This window comes from Heptranchias perlo, chromosome 8, assembly GCF_035084215.1.
Source record: "Heptranchias perlo isolate sHepPer1 chromosome 8, sHepPer1.hap1, whole genome shotgun sequence".
NCBI lineage: Eukaryota > Metazoa > Chordata > Chondrichthyes > Hexanchiformes > Hexanchidae > Heptranchias > Heptranchias perlo.
The window spans coordinates 77,103,672-77,124,350 of NC_090332.1; the positions used below are offsets into that span (position 1 = coordinate 77,103,672).

The window sequence follows — 20,679 nt, forward strand, 5'->3', positions numbered from 1 at the left end:
GGTGTTGCATCCAGCATATGGTCAAATGGTGTAAGGAATGGATTTGAAGCCAATGAAGCAATCAAAATTGGAGACGTCAGGACCATTAAGAATATCTGTGTATAGAAACGAAAAGGGGCTATCTCTAAATGAAAGGCCGTAAACAGAGAGAGTAAAGGGACCTTTTACAGTCCATGGTTCGAGCACGTGGTCTTTTCTACATGATCAAAACCTAAACTGTCAATCATTGAGGTATGTTAATGATTGAGGTGTCGCAACAGGGACAAAAAGAATGACCCTCCCCAATCCTACATCCTATTGGTAAAAAACAATATAAAAAGACTTTGTGAGAAGAACAGTCTCTTCACCACCCGGCAATCACAAGGAACGCACACTGCAGTCGAACATCACGCAAGAAGAAGAGGACCTCGAGGACTGACGAGCTGATCAGCCTTCAGGCCTGGTGAGCAAGGTTGTATATATATTAATGATTTGCTTGATATGTGTATGAATTGTTAAGTCATTACATAATAATGTGGTGAATTATTAAGTGTATAACAGGGTTCTATAGAGGAAAGTCATATGTATGGTTTGATTTTGCTTCCTGAATGCTTGTATGAATGATAACATCATTAAATAATTACTTTTGATTAACAAAACTACCATGAGTGAGGGTGACTTTCTTTGCTTGACTATTCATCCAGTGTCCAAGAATCACAGGAAGTAAGGAGCTCCCAACAGAATTGTTACTTGATCAGCAGTACAATACTCTCAAGCAGCTGGGTGCACACACGTTATGGCCTCACAAGTGCAAGTGAGCAATCCCACAGGCAAAATGCCCAGCGAGCTAGCTGATCAGCCCATAAGGAACGAGGCTGGGATAGGGCAGCATACCAACACAGGTCTTTTAAAAAGTAGGCCACAGAACAAACCTCTGCTGTTCTCTTAGAAATGCTGTGATGCAAACCAGGATGCCACGTGAGCTCGTAAGATAGGAGATGGCCGGTTATGCACTGAGCACCAAAGTCGATAAATTTACTCTTTACCATTGCTCAGTCACAGTGAATGGGACGCACGTAATGGGGTTCGAGTCACTGGTAGCTCCTTCACAATAGTGCATGGCAGCCTGGTGAAGGACTGCCATTGCTCGGATTCGGGGCATGAAGACGACCACAGAGATACCCACGGTCGGAGTTTGGCTGGAATATTTCGGTTACACAGGGATGACGGAGGTGGGAATATATTTGTTCGCGCCATTCGATGTTTGGATAGGAAATGATGCAGACACTGAAGGGGTTATACACAAGCAGCTCAGGGAAGAGGAGTTCATGGTGGCGCAGTGAAGGACAGGCCTTGTTAGTCCAGTGCAGGCAGCTCCAGGAGTCACTGACTGAGGGGCACAAAGTCTAGGGCTGCTACCACCGAAAGAGACTCAGGTGATTTCAGGCAGAGGGCTTGTTGGGTCAGTTCCACACCAAATAATATTGCTAATTTAGTTGTCCAGGGAGGCCTGGGTGGTACACACTGGGGGGAGGGGGAGGACTGGAGAAGGTGCAGCTAATCAACCACTCCTGAGAATTTAGGGAAAGGAAGAGAGAAAGCTTACAGCTCACTTCACAGGGTGAACTGAAAACGACACCTCCTCTCAGGAGGCACACGCAAAATGGTCCTGCATCACACCTCATTTAGATAGAGATAGCCTCATGTTTCTTACCTGCTCGGTGTGGGGGGGTCGTCATACAATACACTGCTTAGGCAGAGCACCGGACGTGGCTCCTTCAGGTAGGTGACAGATAAATAGGTGTGGACAGCCTGTGGTGAAACCTGGAGGACGTCGTCCAGCTACAGTCTCTGGGCAAAGCCGGGGGTGTGCGGTGGTTCAGCCGCAGGGGGCCAGCAGGCAATTTGGGACCCAACAGACAATGCAAGTATTCCCCGCTGCTCGACACAGGAGCCCATCAGACAGTGCAGGCATTCCCCGCTGCTCGATACAGAGGCCCATCAGACAGTGCAGGTAGTCCCCGCTGCACGATATTGGGGCCTATCAGGCAGTGCAGGCATTCCCCGCTGCTCGATACTAGGGCCTATCAGGCAGTGCAGGCATTCCCTGCTGCACGATATGCTGAACCAAGGTTGAAACAATGGTTCAGAAGCAGCAGGTACAGGGGTGGCTTATCTCTTGGACAGCCTGTGGACTCCTGGGGTCTGGGAGGATGGGCAGCTATGCTTCGTGGCTAGAGTGGATGCATGGTCTTTGCAAGCAAGCCGTAGGGTTCACACACAAGGGACCTCCCTCAGGAAGGGTGGTAATCAGAATGAGGGATTATTAGCTAATTTGCCCAGAAGGGATTTTTGGTTTCATCTGCAACATGTTTGTGATGTGACTTAGATTCAGGGTTTTTAAGGGGTTTATTCTGTAGGATCCAACATCCTGTCTGTCACCTTGACAGGGAGAGGCAGGCTAGTGGCACCGAGACAAAGAGTTAATTGGTATGTTGTGGGCTCACTCAGAACCTAATGAGCCAGCCATCAAAACTGTTATCTTCATCAGATCGAGACAAGTGTTAATCAATCTCTCATTTGGAATATTGGAAAAGTACGTGCAAGGATCACAATAGCCAGTTCATATAATAAGGTGGTCTCATTGTTCTACCCACCCCAGGTTATGCTACTGTATGTCTATATATTGGGTAGTGAAAGTAAACTTATTGTGAGGGATGTAGGTCTGCTTACAGTAGCGAATGGTGATGGTAACCCAAGAGAATGACTAAAGCAGACCTGAAATTTGTAATGGTACCAAATTAGGGAATGTTTATGGGATGGACCCATGGGCACTAAATGGTTTTAAATACAAAATAAAGCCCTACCCCACATGACCTCTTATTTATTAATATCTACCTAGGATCAGATTCTTTTGTCCTCACCAATTTTCCCTCTACCACTGTCTTGGTCTCCTCCCCTAAGATATAGACTCCTTGCCAGAGTACAGTTCCACAGTGCTGGGAGCAGTCCTCTGGGAGCTGGATGGACTTCCCTCCTATAACTTTATCTTTGTGGTGTTTTTTTTCATAAAAGCAATTTCAATTGGTTTTCAAATGACCAAATTTCCTGTCTGCGGGGAGTGTGTCAGCAATTCTTGGTTTTGTATCTGAAGCTTTATTCCTATCTTTCTCTCACTGGACAGTGACACTTCAGATCCCATGGTTTCAATACAGCCCTTTTGGTAATGCTGTAGATGATGAGAAAACCCTTCTCCATTGAGTTCTCTTTTTCTTGCTCACTAGGGAAAGAAAGAAGGGAAAAAGAAATTTAAATAGCATTTCAAAGTGCCATGGCCATGCGAGCTGTGAAAAAATTAAAGACATTTTAAAAAATGAGAATAGAAGAGAGACCAAAGGAAGAAAGAAAAATGAAAAAAAAAGAGAAGGTAGGTATATAGATTGCCAAGAAGAGAGAGACAGACAGACAGACAGGAGAAAATGCTATGTTTATGTTGTACTGAATGATTTAGATTTGACCCTGAACTGAGCTTCTAACCCTAACCTCTCCATCACCAAGACCACCTACTTCCACCTCCGTAACATCGCCCATCTCCGCCCCTGCCTCAGCCCATTTGCTGCTGAAACCCTCATCCATGCCTTTGTTACCTCCAGACTCAACTATTCCAATGCTCTCCTGGCCGGCCTCCCTCTTATTACCCTCCGTAAACTTGAATTCATCCAAAACTGCTGCCCGTATCCTAATTCACACCAAGTCCCATCTACCCATCACCTCTGTGCTCGCTGACCTACGTTGGCTCCTGGTCCGGCAATGCCTCAATTTTAAAAATCTCATCCTTGTGTTCGAATCTCTCTCTGGCCTTGCCCCTCCCTATCTCTGTAATTTATTCCAGCTCTACAATATTCTGAGATCTCTGCGCTACTCCAATTCTGGCCTCTTACGCATCCCCGATTTTCATCACTCCACCATTGGCGGCTGTGCCTTCAGCTGCCTAGGCCCTAAGCTCTGGAATTCCCTCCCTAAACCTCTTCGCCTCTCTACCTCTCTCTCCTTTAAGTCGCTCCTTAAAACCAACCTTTTTTTACCAAGCTTTTGGTCACCTTCCTAATATATCCTTGTGTGGCTCGGTATCAAATTTTGTTTGAGAATGCTCCTGTGAAGTGCCTTGGGACGTTTTACTACATTAAAGGTGCTATATAAATGCAAGTTGTCATGTTTATTTGCGCAACAATACAAGCAGAAAGCCAATGTTTTCATCGTAAAATAGGGGAAGGTAGAGTTTCATGCCCATGTAGTCAAAAGCCTGCGTGGGGCCTTGCTCACTGATCTCCCACTGCCAATGTGATATTTAAAGATAGTTCTTTTCAATCATTAAAATGTGAACGATTGCGTAGTTGGTCACAGAAACTTTTTACTTACATTTATTTTTCTGGTGGGCCTTTGCACCAGTTGCTTTTTCTTATTACAGACTGTGCCCATCCTTACCACGATGAGACTCTCCCTTCCAGGCTGTTTCAATGACAGTGCACCGATGTATGTTTGGCTATTCTATGCTACAATTTCTGTGTTGCTTCTGCATCCATTAAGGGACTGCACAGACACTAAAAGTGCATTATAAAAGCAACATAACCAATATAATCAGATTCTTTGCGGGAACTGTAGGTTTAAGGGATAGGTTACTATGCCACATGAAGATGTACAGATTGGGGCTCAAGGTGGGCTTGAGGTGTTACATATAGTCAATGTCCTTAATTTTTGTGGGCTCTGTCCTGGTTTGGCTGGTTCAGGGGTTGAGAGGTGTAAAGCAATAGGAGCTGTTGAATCTGATTTACAATTTGATTTGGTACAATGTTAGCATCCCCCAACACCCTCTCTCGTGAAGCTGGTTAGTCTGATCTTTTCTCTGCTAGTAATAATTGTCTTGTGTTTTCATAAAAGAGCGTTTTTTAAAAGCTGGTTTTGATATTATGGTAATCATTTCAAGTATTGGAATAGCACCAAAGGTGACACACCTCAATCAGCAGTGAAAATGTAGTAACATTACTCCATATGAGTTGGTCTACTGGGTAAAGGTACCGTGTGGCATAGCATCAAGCCAAAAAGACCAGACCATTGCAGGCTGTTTCTGGTCTATACTGATCCCAATTGGGCAGCAATCTGGGTGCTACACTGGCCTCAATCCCTGAACTAGGGAGCAGGGGGTGGGTGGTTGGGGGGTATCAACCAGGGTCCTCTGCTGCTCCTTGCTTCCACAAGCACACGTGTGGCGAGGACTGGATTCAGCTGTGATGTCTGTCGTGATTGGGCAGCATGCTGACCCTCGCTTTCAAGGCTCAGAAAAGAAAATTGGCCATTTGATCCACGTGCTTATGGTGATACCAACTCCTTCTGGAGACAAGAAAATTGAGACCGGGGCAAAAGTAAAAAAAAATAGATGGCTTATAAACCAGGTCGCCAACTCTGGTTGGGTGTATTCCTGGAGGTTTCATCACATGTCCTTCCGCCTTGAACAACCCCTCCCACCATTGGTCTGTCCTCCGGGCGCACTGCCTTCCCACGGCCAATTGGAAAGGGTATAAACTCTCGTTACCCAACTGGATTAATCTTGACTGTTCGTGAAACAGCCTTTTTTCCCACCATCTCCAATATTTTTATAACTAATTTTAATAACTGAGAAAATGAAAAAAAAGCACAATTTTGTTTAATGCCCCTATGATTCTTCTCCCCGGTTGCTTGCAGCAGTGTCCTGGAGATTAACCATCAATTCCTGGAGACTCCAGGACAATCCTGGAGGGTTGGCAACCCTAATCCCCTCCCTCCAAAGAAAACTGGAGCTGATTGGAAATATCCAGCGTTGCTCTGTCAATGTCCTGCATTATAAATTTGAGAAAGGGGATCGCCCTTTAGTCTTTTGGCAAAGGGGGAATCTTATGAAGTGCAGTGAAACAAAATCAGTTGTTGGGGAAAGGCTCTGTGTGAAGGGTAAGCTTGCTCCTGTTATTGGGGGGGGGGTGGTGTTGGGCTGCAGTGGAATGAGTTATTGTGTAGCTCTGCTCCTGTCCTGTAGGGGAATCATCGCGCTGAGTTTCATCAGCCTCCTCCAGCTTTCCCCCCACCCACCCCCTGTCTGATTTAACACTGCGACTGCACCAAGAAAGCAAACCGACCTCCAGCAACCACACCGCTGTCTTGTTGCCAATTCCTCTGTTAAACATCATGAAGGCTATTATTCAGAGAGTTGCAAAAGCCAGTGTGACAGGTCAGTCTTTTATCTATCGCAAAGCCTCGTTATTTCCTGCTTTTTTTTTTGGGGGGGGGGGAGAGAAAGGGTTTTCTGTTTGCATTATATATATATATATATTTTTTTTGCTGCTATTTGCTGTCACAAAGCAAGGCCACGGGCGCGTTTGCACCTTGGAGGTGGATTTGGGATAGTTTTGAGTGTGCGGGGGACAGCGGGCGTTGGGTTGCACTGACACACGGTGCAGGCTGAGGCTGGGAATGGTCGCTGGTTTATGTCACCAGGGATATGCCTCTGGTGCAAGAGCCGGCTCTCCGCTTCCTTCCGGCAGCGCCTCTATTTACAACCTGCAGCACCAACCAAACACTAATGTCTCGCACCTATTGTTCAGCAATGAAGGCTTGCGCTTGCAGTCCAAAGCCAAGCTGCTAATTGAATTCCAGTCACACTAATAACAGGAGAATTGACTGGCCTTAAGATCAGAAGCATTCTCTTTACACTGGGGCTCATTAATCAGTGATGAGCAGATGACTCATTTGGATTTCAGCAATCTTGTGACCAGGTACATTTAACGTGTTGGTATTTAATAAGCAGAAGGACAGCTTGCTTTTTAACTGATGTACCTCAAATGTGTGCAATACGCTTTTCTGATCATTTATCATCTTAAGCCAGTAACACCACTTCATCCTAGTGTTGTTATACAAGTCAAAACACTCTCTTCAGGCACAATCTATAGTGCAAGTTGACAATGCACGAAAATTTCACACAGCTACTGTTGTTCTGTTACTGAAATCCTATTTGAAAAAATAATCACACTGTAAATGAGTGAAAATATTGTTTGCTGAAATATTAGTGCCGACAACCTTTTGGATTCACCAGCCCTTAGGTGTAGTCGCTTGGCATATCCCACCTTGGTTATGTGGGTACCTGGTACAGTTTTGGCTTGGTCCTGTTTACAATTCTCAACATGTAAGAGCAGATGTCAGTAGTTCAGGCCATCTATACTGACCGTATTTTTTTTTTATTCGTTCATGGGATGTGGGCGTCGCTGGCGAGGCCGGCATTTATTGCCCATCCCTAATTGCCCTTGAGAAGGTGGTGGTGAGCCGCCTTCTTGAACCGCTGCAGTCCGTGTGGTGACGGTTCTCCCACAGTGCTGTTAGGAAGGGAGTTCCAGGATTTTGACCCAGCGACGATGAAGGAACGGCGATATATTTCCAAGTCGGGATGGTGTGTGACTTGGAGGGGAACGTGCAGGTGGTGTTGTTCCCATGTACCTGCTGCTCTTGTCCTTCCAGGTGGTAGAGGTCGTGGGTTTAGGAGATGCTGTCGGAGAAGCCTTGGCGAGTTGCTGCAGTGCATCCTGTGGATGGTACACACTGCAGCCACTATGCGCCGGTGGTGAAGGGAGTGAATGTTTGGGGTGGTGGATGGGGTGCCAATCAAACGGGCTGCTTTGTCCTGGATGGTGTCAAGCTTCTTGAGTGTTGTTGGAGCTGCACTCATCCAGGCAAGTGGAGAGTATTCCATCACACTCCTGACTTGTGCCTTATAGATGGTGGAAAGGCTTTGGGGAGTCAGGAGGTGAGTCACTCGCTTCAGAATACCCAGCCTCTGACTTGCTCTTGTAGCCACAGTATTTATATGGCTGGCCCAGTTAAGTTTCTGGTCAATGGTGACCCCCAGGATGTTGATGGTGGGGGATTCAGCGATGGAAATGCCGTTGAATGTCAAGGGGAGGTGGTTAGACTCTCTTGTTGGAGATGGTCATTGCCTGGCACTTGTCTGGCGTGAATGTTACTTGCCACTTATGAGCCCAAGCCTGGATGTTGTCCAGGTCTTGCTGCATGCGGGCTCGGACTGCTTCATTATTTGAGGGATTGCGAATGGAACTGAACACTGTGCAATCATCAGCGAACATCCCCATTTCTGACCTTATGATGGAGGGAAGGTGATTGATGAAGCAGCTGAAGATGGTTGGGGCTAGGACACTGCCTTGAGGAACTCCTGCAGCAATGTCCTGGGGCTGAGATGATTGGCCACCAACAACCACTACCATCTTCCTTTGTGCTACGTATGACTCCAGCCACTGGAGAGTTTTCCCACTGATTCCCATTGACTTCAATTTTACTAGGGCTCCTTGGTGCCACACTCGGTCAAATGCTGCCTTGATGTGAAGGGCAGTCACTCTCACCTCACCTTTGGAATTCAGCTCTTTTGTCCATGTTTGGACCAAGGCTGTAATGAGGTCTGGAGCCGAGTGGTCCTGGCGGAACCCAAACTGAGCATCGGTGAGCAGGTTATTGGTGAGTAAGTGCCGCTTGATAGCACTGTCGACGACACCTTCCATCACTTTGCTGATGATTGAGAGTAGACTGATGGGGCAGTAACTGGCCGGATTGGATTTGTCCTGCTTTTTGTGGGCAGGACATACCTGGGCAATTTTCCACATTGTCGGGTAGATGCCAGTGTTGTAGCTGTACTGGAACAGCTTGGCTAGAGGCGCAGCTAGTTCTGGAGCACAAGTCGTCAGCACTGCAACTGGGATGTTGTCGGGGCCCATAGCCTTTGCTGTATCCAGTGCACTCAACCGTTTCTTGATATCACGTGGAGTGAATCAAATTGGCTGAAGACTGGCTTCTGTGATGATGGAGATATCGGGAGGCGGCCGAGATGGATCATCCACTTGGCACTTCTGGCTGAAGATGGTTGCAAACGCTTCAGCCTTGTCTTTTGCACTCACGTGCTGGACTCCACCATCGTTGAGGATGGGGATGTTTACAGAGCCTCCTCCTCCCGTTAGTTGTTTAATTGCCCACCACTATTTACGACTGGATGTGGCAGGACTGCAGAGCTTTGATCTGATCCGTTGGTTGTGGAATCGCTTAGCTCTGTCTATAGCATGTTGCTTCCGCTGCTTAGCATGCATGTAGTCCTGAGTTGTAGCTTCACCAGGTTGGCACCTCATTTTTAGGTACACCTGGTGCTGCTCCTGGCATGCTCTTCTACATTCCTCATTGAACCAGGGTTGATCCCCTGGCTTGTTGGTTAATGGTAGAGTGAGGAATATGCCGGGCCATGAGGTTACAGACTGCACCCAAGAAAACTTGTGGTATTGAAAACTTACTGTGTTTGTGCTTGGATGATATCATTACATTATTTAAATCCATGTAATGTAACCCTACAGAGCATCTCGATGGAGAAACTCTTGAAATACACACTCACCAGAATGTATTCAGTACAAAAGATAATGGTCACCTTAGTGTGATAAGGAATCTTGTCCTGAACAAGATTCCATCCTTGAGATTGTTTGGATTACCCGATTGTTTTTAATAAACTGTTGGATTTTAATGTTCTTTTATACATAGATTTGAAAATGTTGAATTTATTAATGAAATGTTACCACCTGACCAGTCATTTATTGCAAGGTTAGGTGTTAACTAATCAATTTTAAGTATGATGTGGAGATGCCGGTGATGGACTGGGGTTGACAATTGTAAACAATTTTACAACACCAAGTTATAGTCCAGCAATTTTATTTTAAATTCACAAGCTTTCGGAGATTTTCTCCTTCCTCAGGCAAATGTTTCAAGATCTCCATCGAAATGTTTCGAGATCTTGAAACATTTGCCTGAGGAAGGAGAAAATCTCCGAAAGCTTGTGAATTTAAAATAAAATTGCTGGACTATAACTTGGTGTTGTAAAATTGTTTACAATTTTAAGTAGGCAGTTACTGATAGTATTTAAATGGCCTTTATAGTAATGATCGTGTAGAAGAAAGAGGCGGGATGGGGATGGGGATAAATTAAAGAATAAAAGGTGCGACCATCTAACTAAAGCGATCTAGAAGAGAGGAATTGCTGGTGATTTTTGGGTTGGCTCACCACTGTGGAAGCTCCTACCAAGCACGATGAAGAAGAGTCTGTGTGATGGTACAACAAGGGGAAGTTTCCATTGAAAGCATTGGGAATGCTGTGCATGATTGGTGAGTTGGAATTAGAGTAAGAAGATTTTGGTGGGTGAAGGCAAAGGAGGAACAGGAGTGTGAAAGCCCTATTAGTGTAGAGGAGGTCATTAGAGATGGGAGTCTGGAGAATGTGCCCAAAAATGAGAAGGGTGCAAATATCATTACTTGTTAAGGAACCGGGATTCTCTGTGCTGATGAGTTATTTATACAGTGACATGAGTGAATCAGGAGAGGAGGTGGTGGAGATGGAAGTTATCAGTGATAGATCAAATACAAACTGTAAATGTAACCTTGCTAATGGTACAGAGATCTTGGACACAGCATAACTGTTATACTGTTATAAAGTAAAGCTAAGATACTATGGTCCATTTAATCTACATTTATTCTTGTAATGAATTATACTCTGACAATTACCTGAATACTTAATGTACTACTCAGTGCTTAGCCTTATGATGGTGGAAACCATGTCGTCGTTGATGTGTTAATAAAATCATGAATTGACTTTAGGCTTGTATATAAATTCATGGCTTTGTCTTTATTATACATTGTGGTCCAAGTCCATGTTGCCCAGCGAATGTTAAATGGCATAGCATGGCACATGCTAACAACTTGGGGTGGTGTGGGGGGAGATTTCAAAAAGGAAAATAAATGAAGAATTTGTTAAATTATTAGTATTCATAGAGATTGGTCTGAATTTAAGTGAGCTGTTTAATATCTGAAATCCAACAGCCAGCTGTTACTTTTTGTTTAACCCCACTTTGCCCAGTAAGTGTTCTGAAAATATCTCCAAATCCATCCTACTTTGAGATTGTGCTCCTCCTCCCTTTGCTGACCGTAACCAGCTTCTCCCCTCAGCATGCTGAAGGATGACCTGAAAGGTTTCGGCTTAATTGCTGTTAGTGGGATAAGTAAAGATCATTCAAGTCAGTTTTTATTGCGAATTTAATAAAACAGTTTTTTGGAGGGTGTTTTCCGGTTTTATTTTTGGTGTAAAATCAGTGGGGGAGAAAATCTAGACCCCAAAAATCCTGGGTAGATGTGAAAGAACATAGTGTTGAATAAACATTTTATTTTGAGCATCCTTAAAACTTAAGAAAACAAGCAAGCGACTAAAAATGGTATAGTCAAACTAAATCAAAACCCATAATTATTGACATAGGTCATGGGCACAACTTTTATGGGGTTCACCATTTAGACTTTTACTGAACTGCATTTAGGGGGAAGCTAGATAAACAGGCGAGGGAGAAAGGAATAGAAGGATATGTTGATAGGGTTGAGTTAGATGAAGTAGGGACGTGTGGAGCATAAACACTGGCATGGACTAGTTGGGCTAAATGGCCTGTTTCTGTGCTGTACATTCTACGTTTTAAAAACTCCTAGATTTAAAAAAAAAGGAAAACAAATTTGAAGAACCTATATTTATAGTTGTAGCTCCAGCCTCTTACCTGCCACAATGATGGTGGATGATACACTGGGGAACAGTTGTGATCTTGTAGACGCTGCCTTGGTTTGTGCCCTGAGTCAACCATTGATTGGTGGCTATCAATGGGGACTATCAATGTGGTAATGGTACCATTGCACTGCAGTCCTCGCTCTATACCCAACTAAGAATGAAAGACTGATGTTTGCTACAGTAGTAAGACGATATTCCTCACAGTGGCACTGAAAAAAGATCCAGGTCTCCTTTTTAAAAAAAAATCTAAATTGCAAAGCCCTCGATTCTTTTCCTGCCTCGCATGATCTCACCATGACATATACAGTGTGTGTTCTCATGTCACAGATGTGATACACACAAATCTCTGGATCTGGTTTTTGTTAGGAAAACAGTGGATAAGCTCAAAGTTTTCCCCCATAAATTGAGGAGGAAACCCCGTACACCCCCCAAAAAAGAAATTCAGGCATTTATCGGTAGAAATCTGTAAAAGCTACTTGCGTTCAGGACTAGTGTAGGTATCGGCGTTAACGAGATAACTTTCACATTATGCAGAAGCAGTTAAAACAATGCGATATGAACGGTGCCACTTGCTGTGTAATTATGGGTATTAGTGATCTCCTGTGACATTGCATGTCGTCATAAGATATAATGTTTTATAATAGTAGGGCGCTATACTATGTAATGCATAATGTATTATTATATTATATAGTTAACCCCCTGAGCTATTCTTTCTGGAGAAAAATAAATCAGAATTCTCCCGGCAGCTGTTTTTTTCATTGTTTCCCACTTGTTAGTTCTTTCAGTGTCTTCCAGTCTCACATTATTTCTCTCTTTCTGCATGACTGACATTTTTGTCACTATGGAACCTTTAATCTGTCTCCGTCTTACCTTCAATCCTTCTCCCACTGTTAACCTAACTTTCTCCTTTGGTGTGTCTCCTCTCTTACCCAGTAATTCTTCAAATGCAGGTTCTTTCTTTCTTTAACACACCTCATGATTTGATGGAGATTGGGCCTTGCAGTCGCAAAGTACACACATGCGTCTGTGGGGTTAGACTTGATGGGAACTGTTTGCACTAACTCCACACGTACAAGATCGTTGCTAAGTCAGGCTTGCATTTTCATATTCTGGGTGTTGACCTTCCTCAGTGTCAAAAGTGAATGGCTGGTCTATACTGCCTGTGACCATAAGATAACAGTGAGCAGCACTTGGGGCAGCCATGTACCACTGCTTGCTTTCCCTCCTGAGGCAGACAGCAAAACCAGCTACTTCCTGCCTCATTTATGTTCCAGCACTGCTTCTGAAGCTGGTGCTGTAATATAGATGAATGAGCCTCAATATTAGGCCCCATTGTAAAACATCAAATAGATTCAAATAATCAGCATCTTTTAGTTTTCTTCTTTTAGTCTTCGAATTTTTTTTTCATTGGGCCGGAAATTGCTTTTAAAATAACGGTGCGCCTAACTGCGCTCACTGTTATTAGTGGCGGTCAAACACGGAAATCCGGAACTTGCTCTTCCTGGTTTGCCGGCGATCTGACAGCTTCGCATTAAAGGGATTTCACCAGCTGCAGTCGATGGAATCAATGGACCAGCGCCAACTTGCTCTCCTGCCCAGTTGGAAATGAACTAATCTCGCCTCAAAACAGGTACACTCAGTTATATCCGGTCTAAACTAAGTTTTAACAGCGTGGTAAATGTTAATGACTGGTAAATAACTTCTCTGGCACTGAAAATTAAATTAAAAAAATGTAGAGCCCTATTACGATTTTAATAGTTGTTGGACATTTAAATTTTTTTTAAACATTTTAAATTTTTTTACTTCCTGTCACCTTTATCTCTGTCTTTTAATTCGATATTTCTTACCCTCTCTTTATTTCGCTGTCTCTAACTGTTTTTACAATGATTTTACTGTTGTAGCTTTCACTTCATGGCTTGTCAACGATGCTGCAATCTGATTAGGGGAGAGAGAGATCCTCTTGTTGGCCACATAGGTCCTAGGTTCGCGGGAGTTAACGCTGGACTCTTTTCAGGTTCGCATTAGAGGAAGTTCCTGCAGTAAAGACCACGGTAAGTTTGTGGGGGAGAATAAATCTATGGAGCAGCGAGTGCCGTTCGTTCGTCACTCAGAACAATTTCCAGCCCATAATGTCTGATAAGAGTTGGAGGCCGTTGCAATGAGGGCATAAGTCTCATGAGTTTGATAATGGCTCAAAGCTATTGGGAACATTGAAAAAAATTGTACTGGATACCAAAGAACAAATGACAGACTAATTCATACTCTGAGAAGTCTGATTCAGTAAGTAATGGTTATTAACTCTTGAGTTTAAAGTGCTGGGTGCAAGAGTCAAGGTTCCAGGCAATGGAACTCTTTATCTGGGTGAGTGGTCCACAGGCAAGAGATGTAGTAGCAAAACATTGTTGCTGGTATCCAGTGCAGACTTGTTGAATTGACAGAATTTTGAGATGTCGCCGCAGCAATTATCATGGTGTTCGCCGTAGGCATGAAGTTCTGGCTAAAGCAGCAGCAACTCTTAACAGTGCTGCTCCGGTAATTAATAGTCATCTCGCAGGGTATTGATAGCCTGACCACGCCTCTCTGTTGCAAATTTGAATAAGTTACTAAGATCAACAGTGGACGGAGCTGAATTAAGAACAGTCAAGATGGTCATCAATTTGAGAGTTCAGCATCAATTGTATGTGTTACCTGAGCTCCCTCAGTGTCTGTTACCCCGCTGACCTCATCGGTACTGACTGTTTGTTTATATAAAAGCTGGCCAACAAATTGATTGAACGAAACAAAAGACTGTTAAAGTCAATCATAATTATTTTCGACATTGAGGTTCAGAAGAGATCATGATGGTGAGACTCTCTTTAATTTAAAAGCTAATAATTACAATTACAGGTATACAATGATCCTTCAATCGTGCTATATCCTGTTCATACTGAAATTTGCAAAGACATACAGCTGTATGATGAGTCAGGCTATTGCCATTTTGTGCAGGTGTTGTATGATTAATGAGAAAACTCCAGCCAGGCGGACAGGATGCTGTGATCTCTGGGCTTGTTGTGGGACAGGTGGGGACCTAGGGGAGCAATTTTTACTGTGGCACAGGGATGGTATGTGTGTTGATAACACATATAATAGTACGAAACTTGTGTACAATTGCAATCGGGATTTTAAGGGTGTATTTCAGTCCATTCCACAAAGGTCTCCTTTTGTGTTTTTCAGTGGGAGAAGAACAAATCAGCTCAATAGGACGAGGAATCTGTGTGTTATTGGGCATCTCTGTAGAAGACACCCAGAAAGACATGGAATACATGTAAGTGTTTTTTAAAATAAAATGCCTGCATTCTACAAAGAGATTTGTGTTGTTGCAAGCCAGAAAAGATGGTGCAATTATTGACCATTTTTATGTTTAGTAATGAAAAATTATGTTACTGTCGCCTAAAAGGCTTTTGATTGAAAATGTATTTAAAGATTATTTTATACGAAATAATAAGATAATGTAATTACTGACCAACGCACTATGGAAAGAGATCCTTATTACATAGATTCTGAAACACATTTCTTCTGCTCAATGGACATTACAATCAGCTGGTCTCCTTGTGCACGAACAATCCTTTCCTCAATACTCCGGACAGTGAGGTTGTAAAGATAACTGTTACTGACCACATTTTGTTACCTAGCTGTTACGTGTTATGTAAGATAACAGCTGATGTGGGAATTAAAGGTAGCAGTTCTATCTCAATTTCTATAGATGATCATAAAAATTACCTCAGCTTTGTCCTTGCAGATTATAGTATTGCAAGTCCCCAGCTGAATTAGACAAGTAGGAGAATTGTAGCCCTGTAATTGCCTCCGTATTTTCAATCTACATTCAGCGATTAACACAGTAGCGCTAAAGTATTTTGTAAAGAAAGTTCCTGTGCACTTCTGTAATACAATATTGTGATGTTCAGACAAACCGTATTGTTCCCACTATTGCTTACCAGGATAAACCAATTTCGATTGTGTACGACTGCACAACTCCCCGTTGAATAGGATTGAATCCTGAGTGAGCTATGATCGTGTTTGAAATTACTAGCTGCTTCTCTGTCTGAGAATACCGAATGGGCCTTAGTCAGTGGTAACTTTGGGCACTTAACTTGCCAAAAAAGCAACATAAAATTTGTTGCTGTAGTTAAGTACGCAAGGAGCTGGCCTTTGGATTTCGCGATAGTTTGAGCCACTCAATCGGATTACAGCCTTGTAAATCACTGAAAAGTATTTCATTATCTCTGTAATGGCACGATGACAAGAAATTTAACGGAAATACTTTGCCGTGGAACAGAATTTTCTTTTTTAATCCTTCAAACTGTAGACTGAAATAAAACTCAACCAGGATACTAATATTTCAGCATAAAATAAATCTGTTTGAACAGCAGTATTCTTATGTAGAGAATTAAGCTGATTGATCAGATACTTTCACATGGGGATAGTTAAGTGAATATAAAGCTTTTTGGTCTATTGCCTTCTTTCATTGTGGAAGAATGATTACTATAAATTGATGAAGTAACTTTTTTTAGTGGAACTCATCTTTTCTTTAAATGTCTTTTCCAATTTTGTCTCCTACACTCCTGACTCACCCTGCTGGGGTAATGTTCCATAAATGCTGGAACCTCGGCCAAGACCCTATCCTTCAAGTGCTGAGTGTCGACAGGGCATTTGACTGAACAGAGAGTGCCCCAGCCAAGCCCCATCCTGTCCACACCCAATAAAAGAACACACTTCCAGCAAAGGTCATTGGATTGCAGTCAGGAGCAGGGCTTGTGGTTGCTTTTTTTTTCTTTCTTCTTGAACCCAGAGGACGCTTAAGTTGACTGTAGCACTCGGCTGCTGCCCCAGCTGGGATCAGTGAACAAACTGGAGATCACGATCAAGTAGTTTAATCTGCACAAGCTGGAAATCATGACAAAGTAGTTTAATCTGCAGTATTACAAGTTAATCTTTGTAGAAGAACAGATGCCTGTTTTCGTCATAATGCATCCATGTAGGATTTTTACCCACTGTGGGATTTGTTGAGGTCAAAGATCAGCCATGATCTTATTGAATGGCGGAGCAGGCTCGAGGGGCCGTAGGGTCGTCTACTGCTCCTATTTCTTATGTTCTTATTTCACTCTAATGCCTAATAGATGTTGGGTTCACAAACATAAGTCAACGTATTGGTAAAATCAACAATGCTTTACCACTTCTACCAATTATTCAATGAACAGTTAACAATAATACAATCTTAATTGGAGGGTCTGTATAACACTCAAAATGAAAGGTTGGTCACACGTTTGTCTGAGGGCCCGTTCCTGACATCTTTCTTTCAGGACGGTGGACTCCTACCCCGCAAACTGCAGCCGTTTCTCTTCTTCTGAACAGTCCTTCTTTATACCCTGGCTGCTGGCAAACCAAACTTCTCAGTGACTTTCTATCCTCCCTCTCTCTGCCTGATGCAAAAGCAGTTTTCTAATGTTCCCACAGTCTCTCAAGTTCTAGCTAGGCAGTTATCTTCTTCAACCCTGTCCCTTATCTCCGCGAAAGTACATCGTCTCAGTTAGCCTTCTAAGCAGCTAGGTTAATAATTCTGAGTTCTATCCTTTGTTGTTAATACTTTTAACCAAATTGTGCTTTTTGAGCAATCCAGGGTTTTTTTTTACTAGTATTTAAAAAGTCTATAATCCTTCATTCATACAAGGTGTAAATGAGATGATAAAGGTAACTCTGAACTGATTTTTCATGAGTGCAATAGATTCATAAAATTCAATTATCAATCGATAACATTTCTACAAACCATCCCAGATAAATAAATAGCTGTACCAAAATAAAGCAGTTTGTCCTGATGGCAAATTGAGCTTTGAAGTAAGCTGCTATAAGAGCACTTAGTTTAAATTCATCTAAAAAGCCAGAGGAAACATATTTGTTTGCATCGACAAGCTTAAAAAAGAAAGTAACTTTTTGACCTGTGCTGAACCAGTCAAGTCATTGGTGAGTGAAGTGGAGCTTCTGGCTGCTGAGTGTTTCCATTGAAGCTTTGCCATGAAATCTTTATATATTTCATTGCAGAAATCCCTCTGTTTAATGACACCAACAAACTGATTGACCCTGAAAAGGACAATGACATCTGTGGTGTCCATTGAGGCCGACTTTGGTTTTATGCCATTCCCTGTCCAAAGTATTGCCCATGCTGAAAGAGCAAAATGATGGAAATTTCCAATTGTTATGATTTGACCAAGCCTACAAGAAGACTCTCAACTTACCCTTCCGTGCCTATAAATAAAGCTTTTGCTGAAAACTTACAAACCAAGTCTGGACATGATCAACTACCTAGGCTGTCTTGTTGCAATCAGCATTATGATCTGTTGTTAAAGGTATCTTTTTTTCTAATGTGTTTTTTGACTCTGATGTGATTACTGCCTGATATCAGTCTGCAATTTCTTCCAGGTAATTAATAGGGTTTATCTATCTAACAGATTCGACTTGGGATTTGACTGTTTCCAGGCCATCTTCAATTGTTGGTGGCATTAACCCATCATCGCTCCACCATTGGCGGCCGTGCCTTCAGCTGCCTACGCCCTAAGCTCTGGAATTCCCTCCCTAAACCTCTCCGCCTCTCTACCTCTCTCTCCTCCTTTAAGATGCTCCTTAAAACCTACCTCTTTGGTCACCTGTCCTAATATCTCCTTATGTGGATCAGTGTCAAATTTTGTTTGATAATGCTCGTGTGAAGCGCCTTGGGAGGTTTTACTATGTTAAAGGCGCTATATAAATGCAAGTTGTTGTTTAGAGAAGGCTAGATGGATTTACAGTGCCCAGGATGTCTCAGAAAATATACTGGGGTCCAAAAGATTATTTTCCTTATACTATTCTTGGCCTGGCTGCATTGTGACACTGGTGGTTTGAATAACTAACGTTCTCCAAATGATCAAAAAATAGGCCTGTGATTTTTCACAATAACTTTTACTTCCCTGAGCCATGTGCAGAGTCCATTTTCATCCTGTCTTGTTCACAAACAGCAGCAGCTGCAGATTTTGGCAGTTATAGAATCATAGAATCATAGAAGTTTACAACATGGAAACAGGCCCTTCGGCCCAACATGTCCATGTCGCCCAGTTTATACCACTAAGCTAGTCCCAGTTGCCTGCACTTGGCCCATATCCCTCTATACCCATCTTACCCATGTAACTGTCCAAATGCTTTTTAAAAGACAAAATTGTACCCGCCTCTACTACTGCCTCTGGCAGCTCGTTCCAGACACTCACCACCCTTTGAGTGAAAAAATTGCCCCTCTGGACTCTTTTGTATCTCTCCCCTCTCACCTTAAATCTATGCCCCCTCGTTATAGACTCCCCTACCTTTGGGAAAAGATTTTGACTATCGACCTTATCTATGCCCCTCATTATTTTATAGACTTCTATAAGATCACCCCTAAACCTCCTACTCTCCAGGGAAAAAAGTCTCAGTCTATCCAACCTCTCCCTATAAGTCAAACCATCAAGTCCCAGTAGCATCCTAGTAAATCTTTTCTGCACTCTTTCTAGTTTAATAATATCCTTTCTATAATAGGGTGACCAGAACTGTACACAGTATTCCAAGTGTGGCCTAACTAATGTCTTGTACAACTTCAACAAGACATCCCAACTCCTGTATTCAATGTTCTGACCAATGAAACCAAGCATGCCGAATGCCTTCTTCACCACCCTATCCACCTGTGACTCCACTTTCAAGGAGCTATGAACCTGTACTCCTAGATCTCTTTGTTCTATAACTCTCCCCAAAGTCCTACCATTAACGGAGTAGGTCCTGGCCCGATTCGATCTACCAAAATGCATCACCTCACATTTATCTAAATTAAACCCCATCTGCCATTCATCGGCCCACTGGCCCAATTTATCAAGATCCCGTTGCAATCCTAGATAACCTTCTTCACTGTCCACAATGCCACCAATCTTGGTGTCATCTGCAAACTTACTAACCATGCCTCCTAAATTCTCATCCAAATCATTAATATAAATAACAAATAACAGCGGACCCAGCACCGATCCCTGAGGCACACCGCTGGTCACAGGCCTCCAATTTGAAAAACAACCCTCTACAACCACCCTCTGTCTTCTGTCGTCAATCCAATTTTGTATCCAATTGGCTACCTCACCTTGGATCCCGTGAGATCTAACCTTATGTAACAACCTACCATGCGGTACCTTGTCAAAGGCTTTGCTGAAGTCCATGTAGACCACGTCTACTGCACAGCCCTCATCTATCTTCTTGGTTACCCCTTCCAAAAACTCAATCAAATTTGTGAGACATGATTTTCCTCTCTCAAAACCATGCTGACTGTTCCTAATCAGTCCCTGCCTCTCCAACTGCCCGTAGATCCTGTCTCTCAGAATACCCTCTAACAACTTACCCACTACAGATGTCAGGCTCACCGGTCTGTAGTTCCCAGGCTTTTCCCTGCCGCCCTTCTTAAAGAAAGGCACAACATTTGCTACCCTCCAATCTTCAGGCACCTCACCTGTAGCTGTCGATGATTCAAATATCTCTGCTAGGGGACCCGCAATTTCCTCTCTAACCTCCCATAACGTCCTGGGATACATTTCATCAGGTCCCGGAGATTTATCTACCTTGATGCGCGTTAAGACTTCCAGCACCTCCCTCTCTGTAATATGTACACTCCTCAAGACATCACTATTTATTTCCCCAAGTTCCCTAACATCCATGCCTTTCTCAACCGTAAATACCGATGTGAAATAATCATTTAGGATCTCACCCATCTCTTGTGGTTCCGCACATAGATGACCTTGTTGATCCTTAAGTTAAATGAGTACTTGAGATCCATTCTGATGCTGTTTGGGGAATGTACTAGTGACCGCTGTCTGAAGTTTTAACTCTTGCTCTCTTTTAAGAAAAAAAATCAAGAATTTCCACTTTGAGCTGGTGTGAAATCGGGTCTATTTTCTTATTGCAACATAGCAACAACAATAGTTTCTGCAACCCCATTGACTCTTGCTGGTTCTTAATAAAGGCACA

At 43.1% G+C, this 20,679-nt stretch overlaps 1 protein-coding gene across 1 annotated transcript in view; it reads left to right on the forward strand.

Moving 5' to 3' along the window:
- The first annotated feature begins 6,081 nt into the window (after positions 1 to 6,081).
- Positions 6,082 to 20,679, forward strand: part of dtd1 (D-aminoacyl-tRNA deacylase 1) — a 151,125-nt gene continuing 136,527 nt past the window's right edge. Inside the window, exons 1-2 of the mRNA XM_067988384.1 lie at positions 6,082 to 6,238; positions 14,854 to 14,944. Of these exons, the coding sequence (XP_067844485.1) occupies positions 6,196 to 6,238; positions 14,854 to 14,944 (134 nt within the window). The 5' untranslated portion in view covers positions 6,082 to 6,195. The remainder of the gene's footprint in view (positions 6,239 to 14,853; positions 14,945 to 20,679) is intronic.